This window comes from Podarcis erhardii, assembly GCF_964252035.2.
Source record: "Podarcis erhardii genome assembly, chromosome: 1".
In the NCBI taxonomy this organism is placed as follows: Eukaryota; Metazoa; Chordata; class Lepidosauria; order Squamata; family Lacertidae; genus Podarcis; species Podarcis erhardii.
Window position 1 is genome coordinate 72,024,094 of NC_138497.1, and position 15,154 is coordinate 72,039,247.

The window sequence follows — 15,154 nt, forward strand, 5'->3', positions numbered from 1 at the left end:
CAAGCCGTGTATATCCTGGGAACTTTAGCATATTAAGGGTGCTGAGAGTTGTTTTGAGACCCATCTTCTCCTCACAGAGCTGCACCCTAAAGGTTCTAGGGGGAAACCATGACTTTTTAAAAAGTGGTGTGATTCTGCTTTATATGTGTAGCAGAGGTGAGGCTTAGATGAAGAACCCATTAAACACTTCCACAATATGATCCCTACAATGCTGCTTGTATAATAATAATAATAATAATAATAATAATAATAATAATAATTTATACCCCGCCCATCTGACTGGGTTTCCCCAGCCACTCTGGGCAGCTTCCAACAAAAACACAGGAAAAAGAACAACAACATTAAACATTAAAAGCTTCCTGAAACAGGGCTCCAATCAGATGTCTTCTAAAAGTCATATCATTGTTTATTTCCTTGACATCTGAAGGGAGAGTGTTCCACAGGGTAAGTGCCACTACCAAAAAGGCCCTCTGCCTAGTTCCCTGTAGCTTTACTTCTTGAAGGGAGGGAAGTGCCAGAAGGCCCTCAGAGTTGGACCTCAGTGTCTGGGCTGAACAATGGGGGTGGAGATGCTCCTTTAGGTATACTGGGCCGAGGCTGTTTAGGGCTTTGAAGATCAGCACCAACACTTTGAATTGTGCTTGGAAACGTACTGGGAGCCTATGTAGGTCTTTCAGGACCGGTGTTATATGGTCTCGGCGACCACTCCCAGTCACCAGTCTCGCTGCCGCATTCTGGATTAGTTGTAAATTTCACACACTTGTATCTTTCTTCAGCAACTCACTAGACAAAACTCCCTTAGGAGACACTCACAGCATGGGCTATAACTGACATCACAGCCTGGCCACAATCCAGCACAGAACTCAGTATCTGAAGTCTATTGAGTTTGGTGGGCTTCAGCATGCTACACTCTGTATTGGAATGCAAGTCTTGATATATATATAATGAGAGACAGGGCAGAGTTGGGTTCCTGGCAGTCATTCATGCCATGGCAGTTGCTGCCTTATTTTACAAAAGAAAAAGCATGAAAGGGATGCAAATTTTCCATAATTATACTTTTAGATTGTTCCTTAAATACCTGTCTCTTTTGCATTACAGGCAAAAGTTGGTGACTAAAGGGATGTATACCTCAGATATGCTAATAAAAATAAATGTCTATGGTTTCTGGCAAAATTATATATATATTTAAAAACCTCCAGTACTTTGCTGAATGTGAATATATACATCTCTTAGGCACTGTCGCGGCGCCTACCGAGGCAAACTTGGATAAAAACCACTACAGTTTAAAGATTAAGGCTGTGCTGTATTCTTTGATTTTCATTTTTAATGCTCCCTGCATTTAAATTACTATATTACTAATTTTATCTGCTATTGGTATTTATGCCTGAACTATTTACACACAAGATGTAAAAGGCAAGCAAAGTAAAATATTGAGTAGAGTAATTTTGGGGGTGGGGGTGGGAGTAATGAGGCTAAAAAAAATACAACAGCATTACTGTAGTGAGGATTTAAGTTTGGAAAATATTAAATATGGAGAAATAGGCAGTTAAGCTGTCCTACTTTGTCTTGTGTGGTGAGTCAAAGCAGATACTTCATCTAATTCGCTATAACACAATTGTAACTTAAGGTCAAATTGTGCCTGTCCTGGTCTTCTGAGGCATTTAATCTCAGAAACAATGGGCTGTATTCAACATAGCACTAACCAGCTCCATGCACAAGCAGAATGACTTCTGTTTGCACAACCAGACTCCCCTCCCTCTCCTCACTTTGCACACCTGCTAAATATGTTCCGGGTCCGCCCCCCCATGCTCTAGAGCTGATTTGGGGATAACTCAGGGTATGTGGTGGAGAGGAAGTCCCATGGCATAAGTGGGAGTCATTCTGTTCACATAATGATTTAGTTGAATACCAGACAGTGCTTCAGCCCAAAGACCACAGAATCTCAGCCAGCAATGCTGGGAACAACCTCAACCCACAACAATGGAGACATTCTAAGGAGCCATCACTGGGCTAGATAGACCAAGGCCTTATCCATGCATACCCAATTAAGAACAAATCTAAGCTAAGATACAACAAGGCTCTCATTATTCAAGGCACAGTTAGTACAAGTACTAAAATCCACCATATATATCCAGTGTGGTGCCAATTCAGTATATATTTTCAAATGCAGTAAGTGCATTCTGGGATATGCTCAAAGAACTATGTGACTAATTCCATATTCCCAAGGACTTGTTATGGGTTTATATTTCTTGAACATCAGATTTGCCTCTTGCTGCCCATGGACACTATTTTATGCTTCAAAAGCTATTTGTAACATGGTATGGGTGGGGTGTGTGTCTGCCATTAATGAAGGCAAAATATTCCACTTAGCACATCCAAGCAAGCCAGGTGTGCCCCAAGTCGATTTTCGGATCCAGTGTCTAGGAGGAGGCCCAAACCAGCCAGAATATTCTACCCGGTAGCTTTTTAACGGGTAATACCTGTGACGCCTGCCATTTAACTATGGCCTCTAGAAGTTTAGCTTTATAGTCAGGGTTATCATTTTCTACAAACTCCATTCTCTATAAGAATGATTCTCACACGGACACCTTTTATGAAGATATTAAAGCAACTTCTGCAATTGTCCGAATTTTCGCTCGCAAATGAGAGAAGCAGCATGTGCAGGGTCTGTGAAGTCCAGGAGACACTTTGCTTCCCCCTCCCCACTCACTCCCCCCCCCCCCCCGCCCCAGGAACTTGCTCAGAAACAATTATTGTGATTTGCAGCATAAAACATCTTGATAGATCCCTCATGGGATCACTCCTATCAGCACCTCTGTATTTACTTTCTCTATAATTTTACCTTTTATACATTTGCTTAATCAAGACACTCATTTATTGTATTCACCTGTGTGTGTGTTCAGGATCACCACACTCCTCAGATAAATCATCAGTTAGGTTAAGTGAATGCATTAACCTAACCATCTTTTGCATAATTATCTGATCACAAAACTTCCAGATCTCATAGGGGATGTCTGGTTTGTAGCTGTTCAACCTCTGGTTATAATACAGGATAATTCGCATAGCCATCAAGCCTATCATTATACTTTTCAAGCCGTTTCAATCCCCTTCTCTGAAATTATTTAATTCCTTTGAAACAAGCTCCCATTCATTTGACATAAGGATTAGTGCTCTTCAAAAGCCATCAGCATTTCAAGGTGCAGAACAAATGGCAGCCACCACCTTTCTGGGGAGGGGAGATAGTTGAGTTGAGCGATAAGGAATGAGAAAGTGCTTGATTGCATGGGAGTATTCAGATGGCTAGTTACTCACTGCCAGGACCAGCCTGGACAAAAGCACTATTTACAAAATTTACATGATTAAGGGTCTTGGTAAAGCCAAGGAAAACAGGACAGACAGACAGGAGGCAAGCAATCATAAAAGACTGTAACTGGGAATTTGGGTTAAGCAGAAGGCTTTGCTGAAACATTCACAGGGGGCACTGGGCAAGAAAACCCAAGGATCACAAATCGGCAAGGCAAGATAGAAGCAGGGACACATAATTAAGGTTTCTGTGCAGAAGTTTGAAGGTTGGGTGCCACTGAGGCCATAAGCCCTCCCCACCCCAAATTTGAGAAACGTTTTTCATTATGAATAAGCTGACCAGGCCTGACATAAGCAAACAATGGCAATATCCACTCCCACCCCCATTTAAATTATCTAATATCCCTACTCACAAAACCCCTTGGCCATGACATTTCCACCATAATCTGCTCTTCTCTTTGATAATACAGTTCCTTTTATCATTAATTGATGGAGAATGATAACAAAAAAATGTGTGGAAGACATTTTTGGCATAGCACTAAAGTTTATTGGTTAGATTTATTCTCATTCTACTATTGTAATTATGGTGAATAAGAATTAGTCATATTTCCCTGGATCTCTAGCTTAAAGGAATTAATTGTTGATGTTTACAATCAGTAATTAATAAAAATTTTTATTGAAAGTGAGCCCAGAACTATAGCTATAAAGATCAGACATTAAGAACATTCTTCTTGGTGAATAAACTATACAGTGAGATTTTATGGGCCATCTTATTAGGGTAATTTAGACAAAGACGTGTGATTACTCAAGGCGAATAGTAGTAAGTATTTCCACCTGAAGCTGGATGTGTGTATATGTGGAGGTGTAGTTGTGTCCTGCCTGGGGCGTTCTGGGCTTATTGTAACGCCTCAGGCACAGCATTATATAGAAATATCCTATTTTGAAACAAGCTTGCTCATTGCTGCTGTGAAAACATTAGGGTAAACATACACAAGGCAGCCGTCTAATAAACCAATTACCAGTACCAAGTCTCCTCATGAATTTGTTGTATTGGGCTGGGGGCTGCTCAGCTAAATTGGCAGCTCCAGAATCCTTGCAGATATATCTCCCTTCCTAATCAAAATGTGGTTTTCAGATAATGAAGTCGTTACATTAAGCAAAGGCAGCCTTTGCTCTAGTAAAGATGGCACACCTTCATGACCCCTCGGAATCGCAAGGAACTGCACCGATATCACTCCAGTTCCAAGGGGACATGAGGTCTCAACTAATAAGATGATCATACCATAAGAAAACTTCTTGAGAATGAATGGGTGGTAGAATAGGACGGAAAGGAAATGGGACATTTTCAGTAAACGGAGCCTGAACGAATACCATGACCAGGGTAATTCCAGATACTATTTGTCTTTCAAAGTAACTGTTCTGAGACAAAAAAAAAAAAGGGGGGGGGAGCCTGCACTAAACTGCCATCCGTACAGGTTTACCATTCCTTCCTTGGATACAGAATTGAACCAGCACATGGATGGGAAAGGGAGATAATAGGTCAACAGCATCTCAATTCTTCTTCTGAACTCAGAAGAAGGTATTCTTCAGGACTTAGAGAGATGTTCTTTAGTTCTTTAGTTCCTGAACTCCCCCCCCTTTTAATACCCCCCTCTCTCTTTCCCTCTTTGTTTTTATTTTGTTTAGATTAATGTTTTAGTTTGGATAAAAAATATATTTAATATTAAGCTTTGTATTTCTCTTTATAAACCCTAATAAAACTCATTATTATAAAGAAGACTTAAAGATATGTTGCTTTTAGAAAGGACAATCCTTTTATTTATTCTAAAATGCATGTACCAACAACTCCCCCAACCCAGTGCTGGATTTACGTATAAGCTAAACAAGCTGTAGCTCAGGGCTCCACTCTCTTGGGGCCCCTCCAAAAATTTCACTATTAATATACTTCTTCTTAATTGTATTTCAGTTCAACAATTACTTTGATAAAAGACATATTTTGTTATGTGCAAATGGCTTTAGATACCAATTAGGTCCATAAATTACCATATAGCATATGTGCAACACAAAAAAGCGACAATTTGTTGTTGACAAAGGACAGCTGGACATATAAAGGGCCTCATTACCTTCAATAGCTTAGGGCCTCATCAAACCTAAATCTGGCCCTGCCCCAACCTAGATCTGCATACCAGGGATCAGGTCAGGGCATCTTCAGGCAGGTGCAAGGAGCTAGTGGTGCTTGTGGACTGGACCCTACATGCCCATTCACTCTGCTCAGCTTTACCTTGCAACAGGTGGCTGTGAATTGCCCACCATTTTAAGTTTACCCTGGAGTGCTGCAAAAAGGAGGCGTGCAAATAGATGTATTAGATGGCACTTTGCCATGTGTTTGTGTATGTCCTTAAATCTAGAGCTGGCCCTGCCATGGTTAATTTAATGTACCTCATCAAGTTAGACAAAATACCCTTTTTGCTAGCATCAGATTCTACAACTCCTAGGAGCAGATTGAGAGGCTAGGCCTCCCCCCAACCCCAAGGAGGAAATAAATTAGTTTCTGTGTGTATTATTAATTATTAGTACACATGACATTGACTGCTTTTCAGTGCCAAAGACTTTCCCTTTCTCCCAAGCATTGGAGTGTTAGAACCTTTCATTATCTCCATGTGTGTTTTAGCTGGACCCTGTTGTCATTTGCAGGAAAAGCCCAAATTCCTGTTCTTATTTGGTTCTCTATGCCTTTATAGTGATGCTTCATTGGTTTTATATTATATTTGTGTTTCAGATATATTGTTTACTGTTTTTATGTTGTACATGGCTTAGAGATTTTTTTTTTTTTAAAAAAATAAACGGTTTATAAATGTAAATAAATAAAAAATTTTGGTTACTGTGACCGGAAGTTGGCGGGGTTTCTGTCTGTTGCTATTAGAAATGTAAAGTAATTTTATACTGCAAGTTGCTGCAAGACTTTTTTGTAGTTGGCATATAACCAATGAAAGAACAATAATATACCATGCGTATTTGCAAGAAAATAGCAGATAGCAGTGGCGTAGCGTGGGTTGTCAGCACCCGGGGCAAGGCAAGTAATTTGCGCCCCCTAACCCGTGGATTTGCGCCCCCTAACCCGTGGATTTGCCCTAACCCCAGATGTTGCGCCCGGTGCGGCCGGCCCCCCCTGCACCCCCCACGCTACGCCACTGGCAGATAGTGAGCAACGTGAGAGCAGTGAACATGGTTAAATTTGTAGTTTTGATCAGTTTGGGTTCTTTGGCTGCTCCTGATTGCTACAAAAAGATAGGACCATTTCTGCTGGCCAGGTGAGGTTCAAGGTTTTGTGAAACCTTTCAGCTTGTGTTCACTTATTGGAATTCTCACTTGCTTTCCTAATTTCAGATGTATCCTGTTCCTGATCAAAAGTTCTGCTCTAGACATGACTTCATCCATGTCTTCCACCACCTGCATCCACTCTTTGCAAGCGTTGGCATTATTGGTTAAAGTCACAAAGGTTGGTGGTGGTACTTACTCTTTCTCCCTATCAAACAGTTTTGTCTGGGTGATTCAAGGACCTGTTCCTGGGGCAATTCAGATTTGACACATCAAAGTTCATAGGAACTATTAGCTTTTTTGTCCTATACAACATAGGCCTGGGAGCAATGGCATGCAGCCCCCTCTCCTTCAGACACTGGAATTCAGCTTCGAAAGTGGGGTCAGAAAAACTTGGTATCTAACCACACTTACCTTGGAATAAACAGTCAAGCTGCATATGATCACACTATAGGGCACCCCTACATATTTGGCTGAGAGTACTGACTGGGGAGAAATTCATTTGGTTCACACTTTAATACAAACTTACTTAATTTGTTCTTTTGTAACCAATTCACAAACTGAAATGAAACTATCGTTCATTATTTACTCTTCTCTGAATTTTGCGATGCAGGACTCCAGTGCAAATGCCCATGGGGGAAAGTGATCACAAATTGTATATACAGGTAGTAGTGGAAATAGCACAAAAATGCATTAGGTGTGAATAATTTGCCTGCAGAAATAAATGTATATGATTTTTCATGTGAACTTTAAAAAATTCACAAACCAATGCAGAAATGGGACATGCTGAACTTAATATGGGGGGAAAATGGAAACTAAGAAAAACTGAAATTGTCAGATTCATTCATCTCTACATGAGAGTAAGCCCCACTGAACTGAATTAGGTTTATTTCTGAGTAATCATGTGTACAATTGAACTCTAAACTTGACATGTCGCCCCCTCCCCCCACCACCTTAGGAAGGCAACAGAAAATCTACATTTAAGAAGATGTTGAAATACTTTGTGTTTTCTTCCTTTTTATCATTAGAATACTGTGTTATATACTGACTAGATAACAATAAAAAAAATTCTATTTCATTGCAACAAAGAAATGACACTCAGAAAATGCTTTTCTTTTTCTTATAGATCAGGTTCTATTGCTCATTCGGAAAGTGTTCACGTTTCAAGTACAGTGGTACCTCGGGTTAAGAACTTAATTCGTTCTGGAGGTCCATTCTTAACCTGAAACTGTTCTTAACCTGAAGCACCACTTTAGCTAATGGGGCCTCCCACTGCTGCCGCACAATTTCTGTTCTCATCCTGAAGCAAAGTTCTTAACCTGAGGTACTATTTTTGGGTTAGTAGAGTCTGTAACCTGAAGTGTCTGTAACCTGAAGCATCTGTAACCTGAGGTACCACTGTATATCTTTATGACTGCTCTTATGTGTCTAAATTGTGAGACAGAGCAGGTTATAAGAGGGTGATGCTGATGTTAAAAAGTTGTTGGTACCTTTATATAATAAGAAGGCATGTCAGAAATTATTTATTTTATTTATTAAATTTCTAACCTGCCCTTTCTTCCAAAGAAGCCCAGTAGAAACACAGGAACAAGTGCAAAGAACAAAGAAGGTATGACTCTTTTTGTTTTATTTTAAATAATTATACCTAGGGATGTCAGAGAATTTTAACAAAAACAGAAATGGGAGCAGAAGTTGCCAATGTTTGCTTGTTTGTCCCATGTCAAACAGAAATCAATGCAGTGATTTGGTATTCACCCTTGATATTGCTTTCAGTCTGAAAACGATATGTAATTGATTACTTACCCCATTTGCCTTGTGTTTCCTTTGCACAGGAAATGAATGGGGTAGAATAAGATAATGACAATGTAACTTATGTAATTAATCATGTAACTTACGTAATTAAGTCACAGTGAAAAGCTATAGAAATTTCACAGCTCTTGGTGGGAAATGGAACTGTAGCAGAATGGAAACAATGCTGCGTGTGACAAATACAGGGTGGAATGGAAAACAATTCCTTCTTACACGCCTTCTTATTTATCCCCTATCTTTCTACTTTATTTGTAAAGTCCTGCCTCTTCAGGTTTAGGGCCCCTCTCCAAGAGCACTATACTTGAGGGCACTACCACTGGCTGGGCCCTCCTTGACTGACAGGTTTACCTGGTAGCAGTGTTTGGGTCTGGAAACTTTCCTGCCGTGTTGCATTGCCCACAAATGAACCAGAAAGTCTGACATAGTGATACTGGATACTCCAAGGTGGTGCCTGGATCTGGAATTCTAACATGGCGGTCAGTTTTCCAGTTTCATATGCCGCTGCCAGGTAAACCTGTTTGTGGGAGATGACAGGGAGGGCCAAGCAGGCACTAGCAGGCTCTGCCAGGACAAAAGGACTTGCCCCCTTCTTCAAGTTAAAACAAATACAGTCGTACCTCGGGTTAAGAACTTAATTCGTTCTGAGGTCTGTTCTTAACCTGAAACTGTTCTTAACCTGAGGTACCATTTTAGCTAATAGGGCCTCCCACTGCTGCCATGCTGCTACCACACAATTTCTGTTCTCATCCTGAAGCAAAGTTCTTAACCCAAGGTACTATTTCTGGGTTAGCGGAGTCTGTAACCTGAAGTGTCTGTAACCCAAGGTACAACTGTAATAAGTAATTGTACTGCTTCTGTGTAGTCTGAAGTCATAGTTTAATTTTGAATCATAATCATAATAGCTCTCAGCTCATATACGTAGTGGAGGGAGAGATAACAGAAAGGAGTGTGGGAGAGAGACATTGGGATTCACCCACCAATGTTTTTTTTTAAAACAAACTTTGGCCACACTCAAGCAAGGGAGCTCTATACAAAAGATATACAGGACTAGGGGGAAGAAAAAAAATAACTGATTAAAATTTAACCAGCTGCTGGGCAGATAGTTTGCCTCAGGCACATTTGTCAGTTTCAAAGGGTCCTTTTATTAATTTTGCATTTTGTATTTTGTTAGTGGAAAGAGCTTACTCTGCTGGGACTGCCAAAAGCTATACGATGCGAATCTTACAGCAGCAAAGAAGCTGTAGAGAATGCCAAGTAGATTCAGCGCGCGGAGTAATCTTGGAAATTACATTTGTTTTATGAGTGCTAAAATATATATTAACTTCCAGGTTTAACGTTTGGTGAATGTAGCTATCACGTTCATTTCTTGATTGTTGATGACCCTCTCTTAGTCTTGTCTGTGTAAATAAGCCCCTTCCCCATGCCCAAAAGCCCCTCTGCTAAAAATGCAACCTGCCTTGCAATTTTTACTCTTCTCTTTGACATTAACAGCTGATTCACAGTTAGCTTGTTTCTTTCTTTCCTTCCTGACAGTAAGTGTGAAAAAAATAGTTCCTTGAACAGACTTTAATTTCCACAAAAGTCGGTCATAGTTTTGAGTTTTCTATATATGGCCAAAGAGATATTCAGAGTGAAGGACGGCTTGCAACTGAGAGTACCTCAGGTCTACAGTGGGTGAAGTGATCTTCCCTAGCATGTGGGAACAGATGCATACAGCAGGTCTTTCAGACAATTTGTGAACACCAGTTAGAACTCAGGGGTTAAGTGGAAAACACAAACCTCTCCTGTGATACTAGGGATTTCACAAGTTTCACTCAAGTAGCTTCAAACAGCATTAAATACAAAGCAAAAAAGTATACCCCCAGGCTAGAATTTTCAGCAGACTTACCTGCAGGAGAATGAATCTCACTCTAACCCTGAAGACAAAGCTCTGGGCTAGAGGTGAGGAAAAAATGAATGACAAAGAACTTTTGGGTTTTTTTTTTTTGCTCCATGCATATTATATTCCCTCCCCTCACAAAACACTTTTTGCTCGCAATAATTTTTATGCTCAATCAATACATGATGGGGATCATTCTGAATTATTTAGTTTTTTCAACAACCGTAGTTGTCAGCAAGCCTGTAACAGCTAGCTTCATTCCTGTCATTTATGTATCCTATCTGGCTGCTCTCGCTGAACTCACGAAAGATTCGACAAATCGGTGGAAGCAGGATGAGCCCCCAATATTTTTGCAAATGAACACAGGTACAAATCAGGGTGGACTTGCACTGATTCTGTAGGACTGTAGAAAGAGAAAAGCATTGAGGAAAAGAAATTGCATTCAAAACCTTCCAAATGAGAAAGAGGAAATGGTGAAATGTTTATTGGCGGGGCAAAGGGTTATGATGAAATGTTCATAGGCACAGGGTTTCAGTTGCACTTACACAACTGGCTTTTAAGGAGGTCATGGGGCATTTGTGAGTTTCCTTTCATTCTATAAATCACCTGTGGTTTGCATGCTGTATCCTTCCTGGGTACCTGCACTTCAGTGAAAACCCAGGGGGAAGGCATCATCAGGTAACTCCTTCCACGAGGAATATTTCCAGTCAGGAAAGGAGGAAGGGTTGTAGCTTAGTGGTAGAGCATCTGCTTTGCATGCAGAAGATCCCAGATAAAATCTCTGACATCTCCAGGTAGATCTGGAAAAGAAGATGGGCCAATGGTCTGAGTCAGTTTAGGAGCAGCATCCTATGTTCCCAGGTGGGCAGTCAGGAAGGCAGCAGAAGACTGGAGAAATGGCTTACCATATACTACTAGGCCAAGATTCCATTAGTTTACAAAGTCCTGAGCAACTTAGGCCCAAGACACCTTAAGGACTACCTTACTCCATAAGTCTCCAGCCAATCACTGAGATCACCTTGGGGAACACAATAAGTAGTCCCCACTCCCATGGACCAGAAGTTTCAAGTTCAGGATCAACAAAGATTGTTCAGGTTTTTTTCCAAGTTCATGAAAATATAAAAATTCAGACCGTTTCTTGGTTCTTCTTCAGCTTTGGTTTGACGTCTCGACTGCATTCAGGTGAGAGAGTCCCTCAGTTTGTCTCACATTATTTGGATCATACTTTTCCTTATAATTTTTAGAAGAAAAAAATTCGGAAGTTAGTTTGAATAGGAATAATATTTTGAAGGGAGAAAAAAAATCCAAAATCAAACACTTACCACTGAAAGCTTAGTCCCTCCTGAGGTTGTTGGAGGAGATGATTTTAAATAAAAAATTTAATAATTTGTACGATTGATGCGTAATGTCGGCTGGTGCATTTTCATTGCTTGTCTAGCCTCCTTGAGTGTATAATAAGATTTCCTTTAAATGGAAATATGTACATAAAATGGAGAGTTGTAGGTTTTCCCCAATAGTACTCTTCAAGCCTTTTGCCTGCATTAAACATGTGATAGTTATGTCATGTGCTTAGTGTAGGCCTTTAAAAGAGATTTTCTGTTGGAGTATTAAGGGAATAACAAATATCTCTGGAATGCTATGCTGCCATATGTTAGCTGGAAATCCTTCACACTCAAGCCATGCAAAACATAGCTTAACTTCTAAAAACAGCAAGAAGGTGTTTGTAAAGGGCGGGGGGGGGAATCTTCACTGATTTAATTTCAGAACTAGATGCAAATTGAAATGCACCGGGATACACAAATACTGACTTGGATCATGAGCCAGAAATTATTTGTAGTCACCATTTGTTGTTGTTGTTTAGTCATTTAGTCGTGTCTGACTCTTCGTGACCCCATGGACCAGAGCACGCCAGGCACTCCTGTCTTCCACTGCCTCCCGCAGTTTAGTAAAACTCATGTTCGTAGCTTCGAGAACACTGTCCAGCCATCTCGTTCTCTGTTGTCCCCTTCTCCTTGTGCCCTCCATCTTTCCCAACATCAGGGTCTTTTCCAGGGAGTCTTCTCTTCTCATGAGGAGGCGAAAGTATTGGAGCCTCAGCTTCACGATCTGCCCTTCCAGTGAGCACTCAGGGCTGATTTCCTTTATCCCACTCCCAAATCCTCTGCATAAGAAAAAGGACCCAGAATTGGTTTGGTGCGGTGTTATCTTACCCCACAATGCAGGTTAGATAAGGTCTATTTCTGCTGAATCCAAAGCTCTTTGAAATGTGAGAGATGCCTTCAACTTTCCCAAGCCTTCTGTGCATTTGCAACCATTATACACGCCCAGGCCTAGAAATGTGCTCAGCAGCTTCTTCCTTCTAATTTCTGACTCATCTTCTTTACCTTATCATCCCAACACCCCAAGAGCTCTAGGCGTGCTCCTTCTCAGTTATTTGAGAAATTTACCTAAGCATAAGGTGGCCACATACACATTGCCTAAAAGGAAGAAATGCATCATCAAAACAGATGTCATAGAATTGATGTTCATTGCTGACATTTTAAGAGGTCATAATACAGCAGGGGGTATTTCAAAAATAACTTTGTTGTCTTGTGGGCAAAATAAGGCTTGCACTTCTTCACAGTCAACTCAGAGGCTGCAGCTAAATCATTTGCCCATCCATTGGGTTTCAGTGAGAGTGACTGCAAGGAACACATTCTTTTCAATATAGCAGGTTGTTCTGTTTAAAAACTATACTGGCTGGGGTATTTGTTTACTTTTAAATATCATGGATTTATCAGACATAGATAGCACCATCCTATGCCTATCGGCTCAGAATCCAGTCCCAAGGAGCTCAATGGAACTTAACTCCCAAGGAACAAAGCCTTCATTTATTTATCCAATGAAATAATTTACCCCCAGCAGCAACACATAGAATCAATGGAGCCAGTCTACATCCCTTCCTTGTTTCCCTCGATGAAATATGCTAATGAATAACAACCTGTGCTGACATGCTAATGGAGGGAGCCCTGTTGCCACACCAGATTTGTGATGCCTGACCTGCAATTATTGATATTGCTCCTATTTAAAATATGTTCTTCTGAATTCACTCGGCCAACAGTTCCATTCCGCACAGCCTGCGTGAATGAATGGGCTTATTGCTGCTGTTAACAGGCCATTGTCCCTTATGTGGACATTGCTGCACAGGTGGATCTACTTAAAAACTGAGCTGATGGCATCATTTGTTTGTTCTTCAATCCTATGCACTGCCATAAATGCTCCCATTTACTTAGAGCCCCAGAGAAAGCTACGTAAGCATTGTTCCTCTTAATGCAAATCAAACGTCCCCGAGGGAGAAATTAATATTGTCTGCAAACCTGTGGAGCTTATGGCACCTACTCAGAAGCAGCCAGAATAGCATAGCAGGGCGGAATTATTATAAGAGGAAAATCAATATAAAGAAACAATATTTGTTTGATTTAAATAGGGTTTGTAGGGCAGGGCAAAATCTGAACAAAAATCCTCTTTAAAGGTGTCTTACAAGTCCTGTTTTGAGGAAGAAAGAAAAGTCACGATTAGCAATGAGGATAGCTCTACATCTACTGTGTGGGAATAATACTGCAAAGACCATGAACATTCTTAGGCTATAATCTCATACACATTTACATGCAAGTACAGTTGTACCTTGGATCCTGAAAGCCTTGCTACTCGGCCGTTTTGGCTCCTGAATGTCGCAAACCTGGAAGTGAGTGTTCCAGCTGGCGAACGTTCTTTGGAACCCGAATGTCCAGCGGAGCTTCCGCAGCTTCCAGTTGGCTGCAGGAGCTTCCTGCGGCCAATCAGAAGCCGCACTTTGGTTTCTGAATGTATTGGAACTTGAATGGACTTCTGGAACAGATTCTGTTCGACTTCCAAGGTACAACTGTACTATTTAACTGGTTGGGCTTGTTTCTGAATAGACACGCATATGATCACACTGCAAAACACTACTATTGCAAAAATGTTGTAGCTATTTGCAAAGCGAAGTAAATGCTTCCATTATTCTCCTTGGAGATGCTCCAGAAGAGATGAGGAAAGGGACGATGGGTGAATCATATATTCCAGGGGGTGTTCATGTAGCACTAAACCTGGAGGCATCTAAGCACCCCTGAGGAAGAAGTATTTTTTGAAATGCACTGGGACAAGAGACCTTCATTCTTGTGCTTGAGGCTCTGTCTCTCTGTTTCCTTCCAACAGGCTAAACCAGGGTACCCAAACTTTTTTCAAAGAGCGCCAGATTTGATGAAGTGAACATGCATGCAAAGTTGTTGAGCTTTTTTTTAGGATTGAAGTTGTTGAACGAACTGTCAACACGTTATAGTTCTTTTAATAAGACTTAGGGAGGGTAGCATGGACCAGCATGTTTGTCTCCTATCACTGTCTTAACTTGTGAAGTGGAAAATCCAGGATCTAAAATGTATAGGGAGCTTCCATGAGTACAGCAGACACTCTGGTTCAGAAATTTGCCCAGCCAACATGTGGAGCATGGCCTGAAGAGTCACAGGGTGGGTGTGGAGGTGGGGCACTTGTCCCCACTTTCCTCCCTCACATAGTTACTTAACTTGCATCAAGCACACTTGGAGAGGGCAGCAGCAGCCATTTTCCTGAGACCAGTGTGCTGTGCATTTGAATGGGGCAGGGAAGAGTGGTCCCAGGGTTGGGGCTGTGCAGACATACTGGCCTGAGTTCATCTGTGATGCCCTAACCACACAACCGCCTTCTCCCAGCCCAGCCTTGGCTAGGCAAACTGCAGCACTGCCAGTGTTGGGAAGGCAGCTCTGCCCAACCACGCCAGTCACTACTGGAAAGGGGTTTTATATTTTCCCA

General features: G+C 41.2%; 1 protein-coding gene across 1 annotated transcript in view; it reads right to left on the reverse strand.

The window, feature by feature from the left end:
* The window catches only part of PSMA1 (proteasome 20S subunit alpha 1), a 395,619-nt gene extending 383,901 nt beyond the window's left edge, over window positions 1-11,718 (reverse strand). Inside the window, exon 1 of the mRNA XM_081841748.1 lies at window positions 11,715-11,718. Within this exon, the coding sequence (XP_081697874.1) occupies window positions 11,715-11,716 (2 nt within the window). The 5' untranslated portion in view covers window positions 11,717-11,718. The remainder of the gene's footprint in view (window positions 1-11,714) is intronic.
* Between the last annotated feature and the right edge of the window lie 3,436 nt (window positions 11,719-15,154).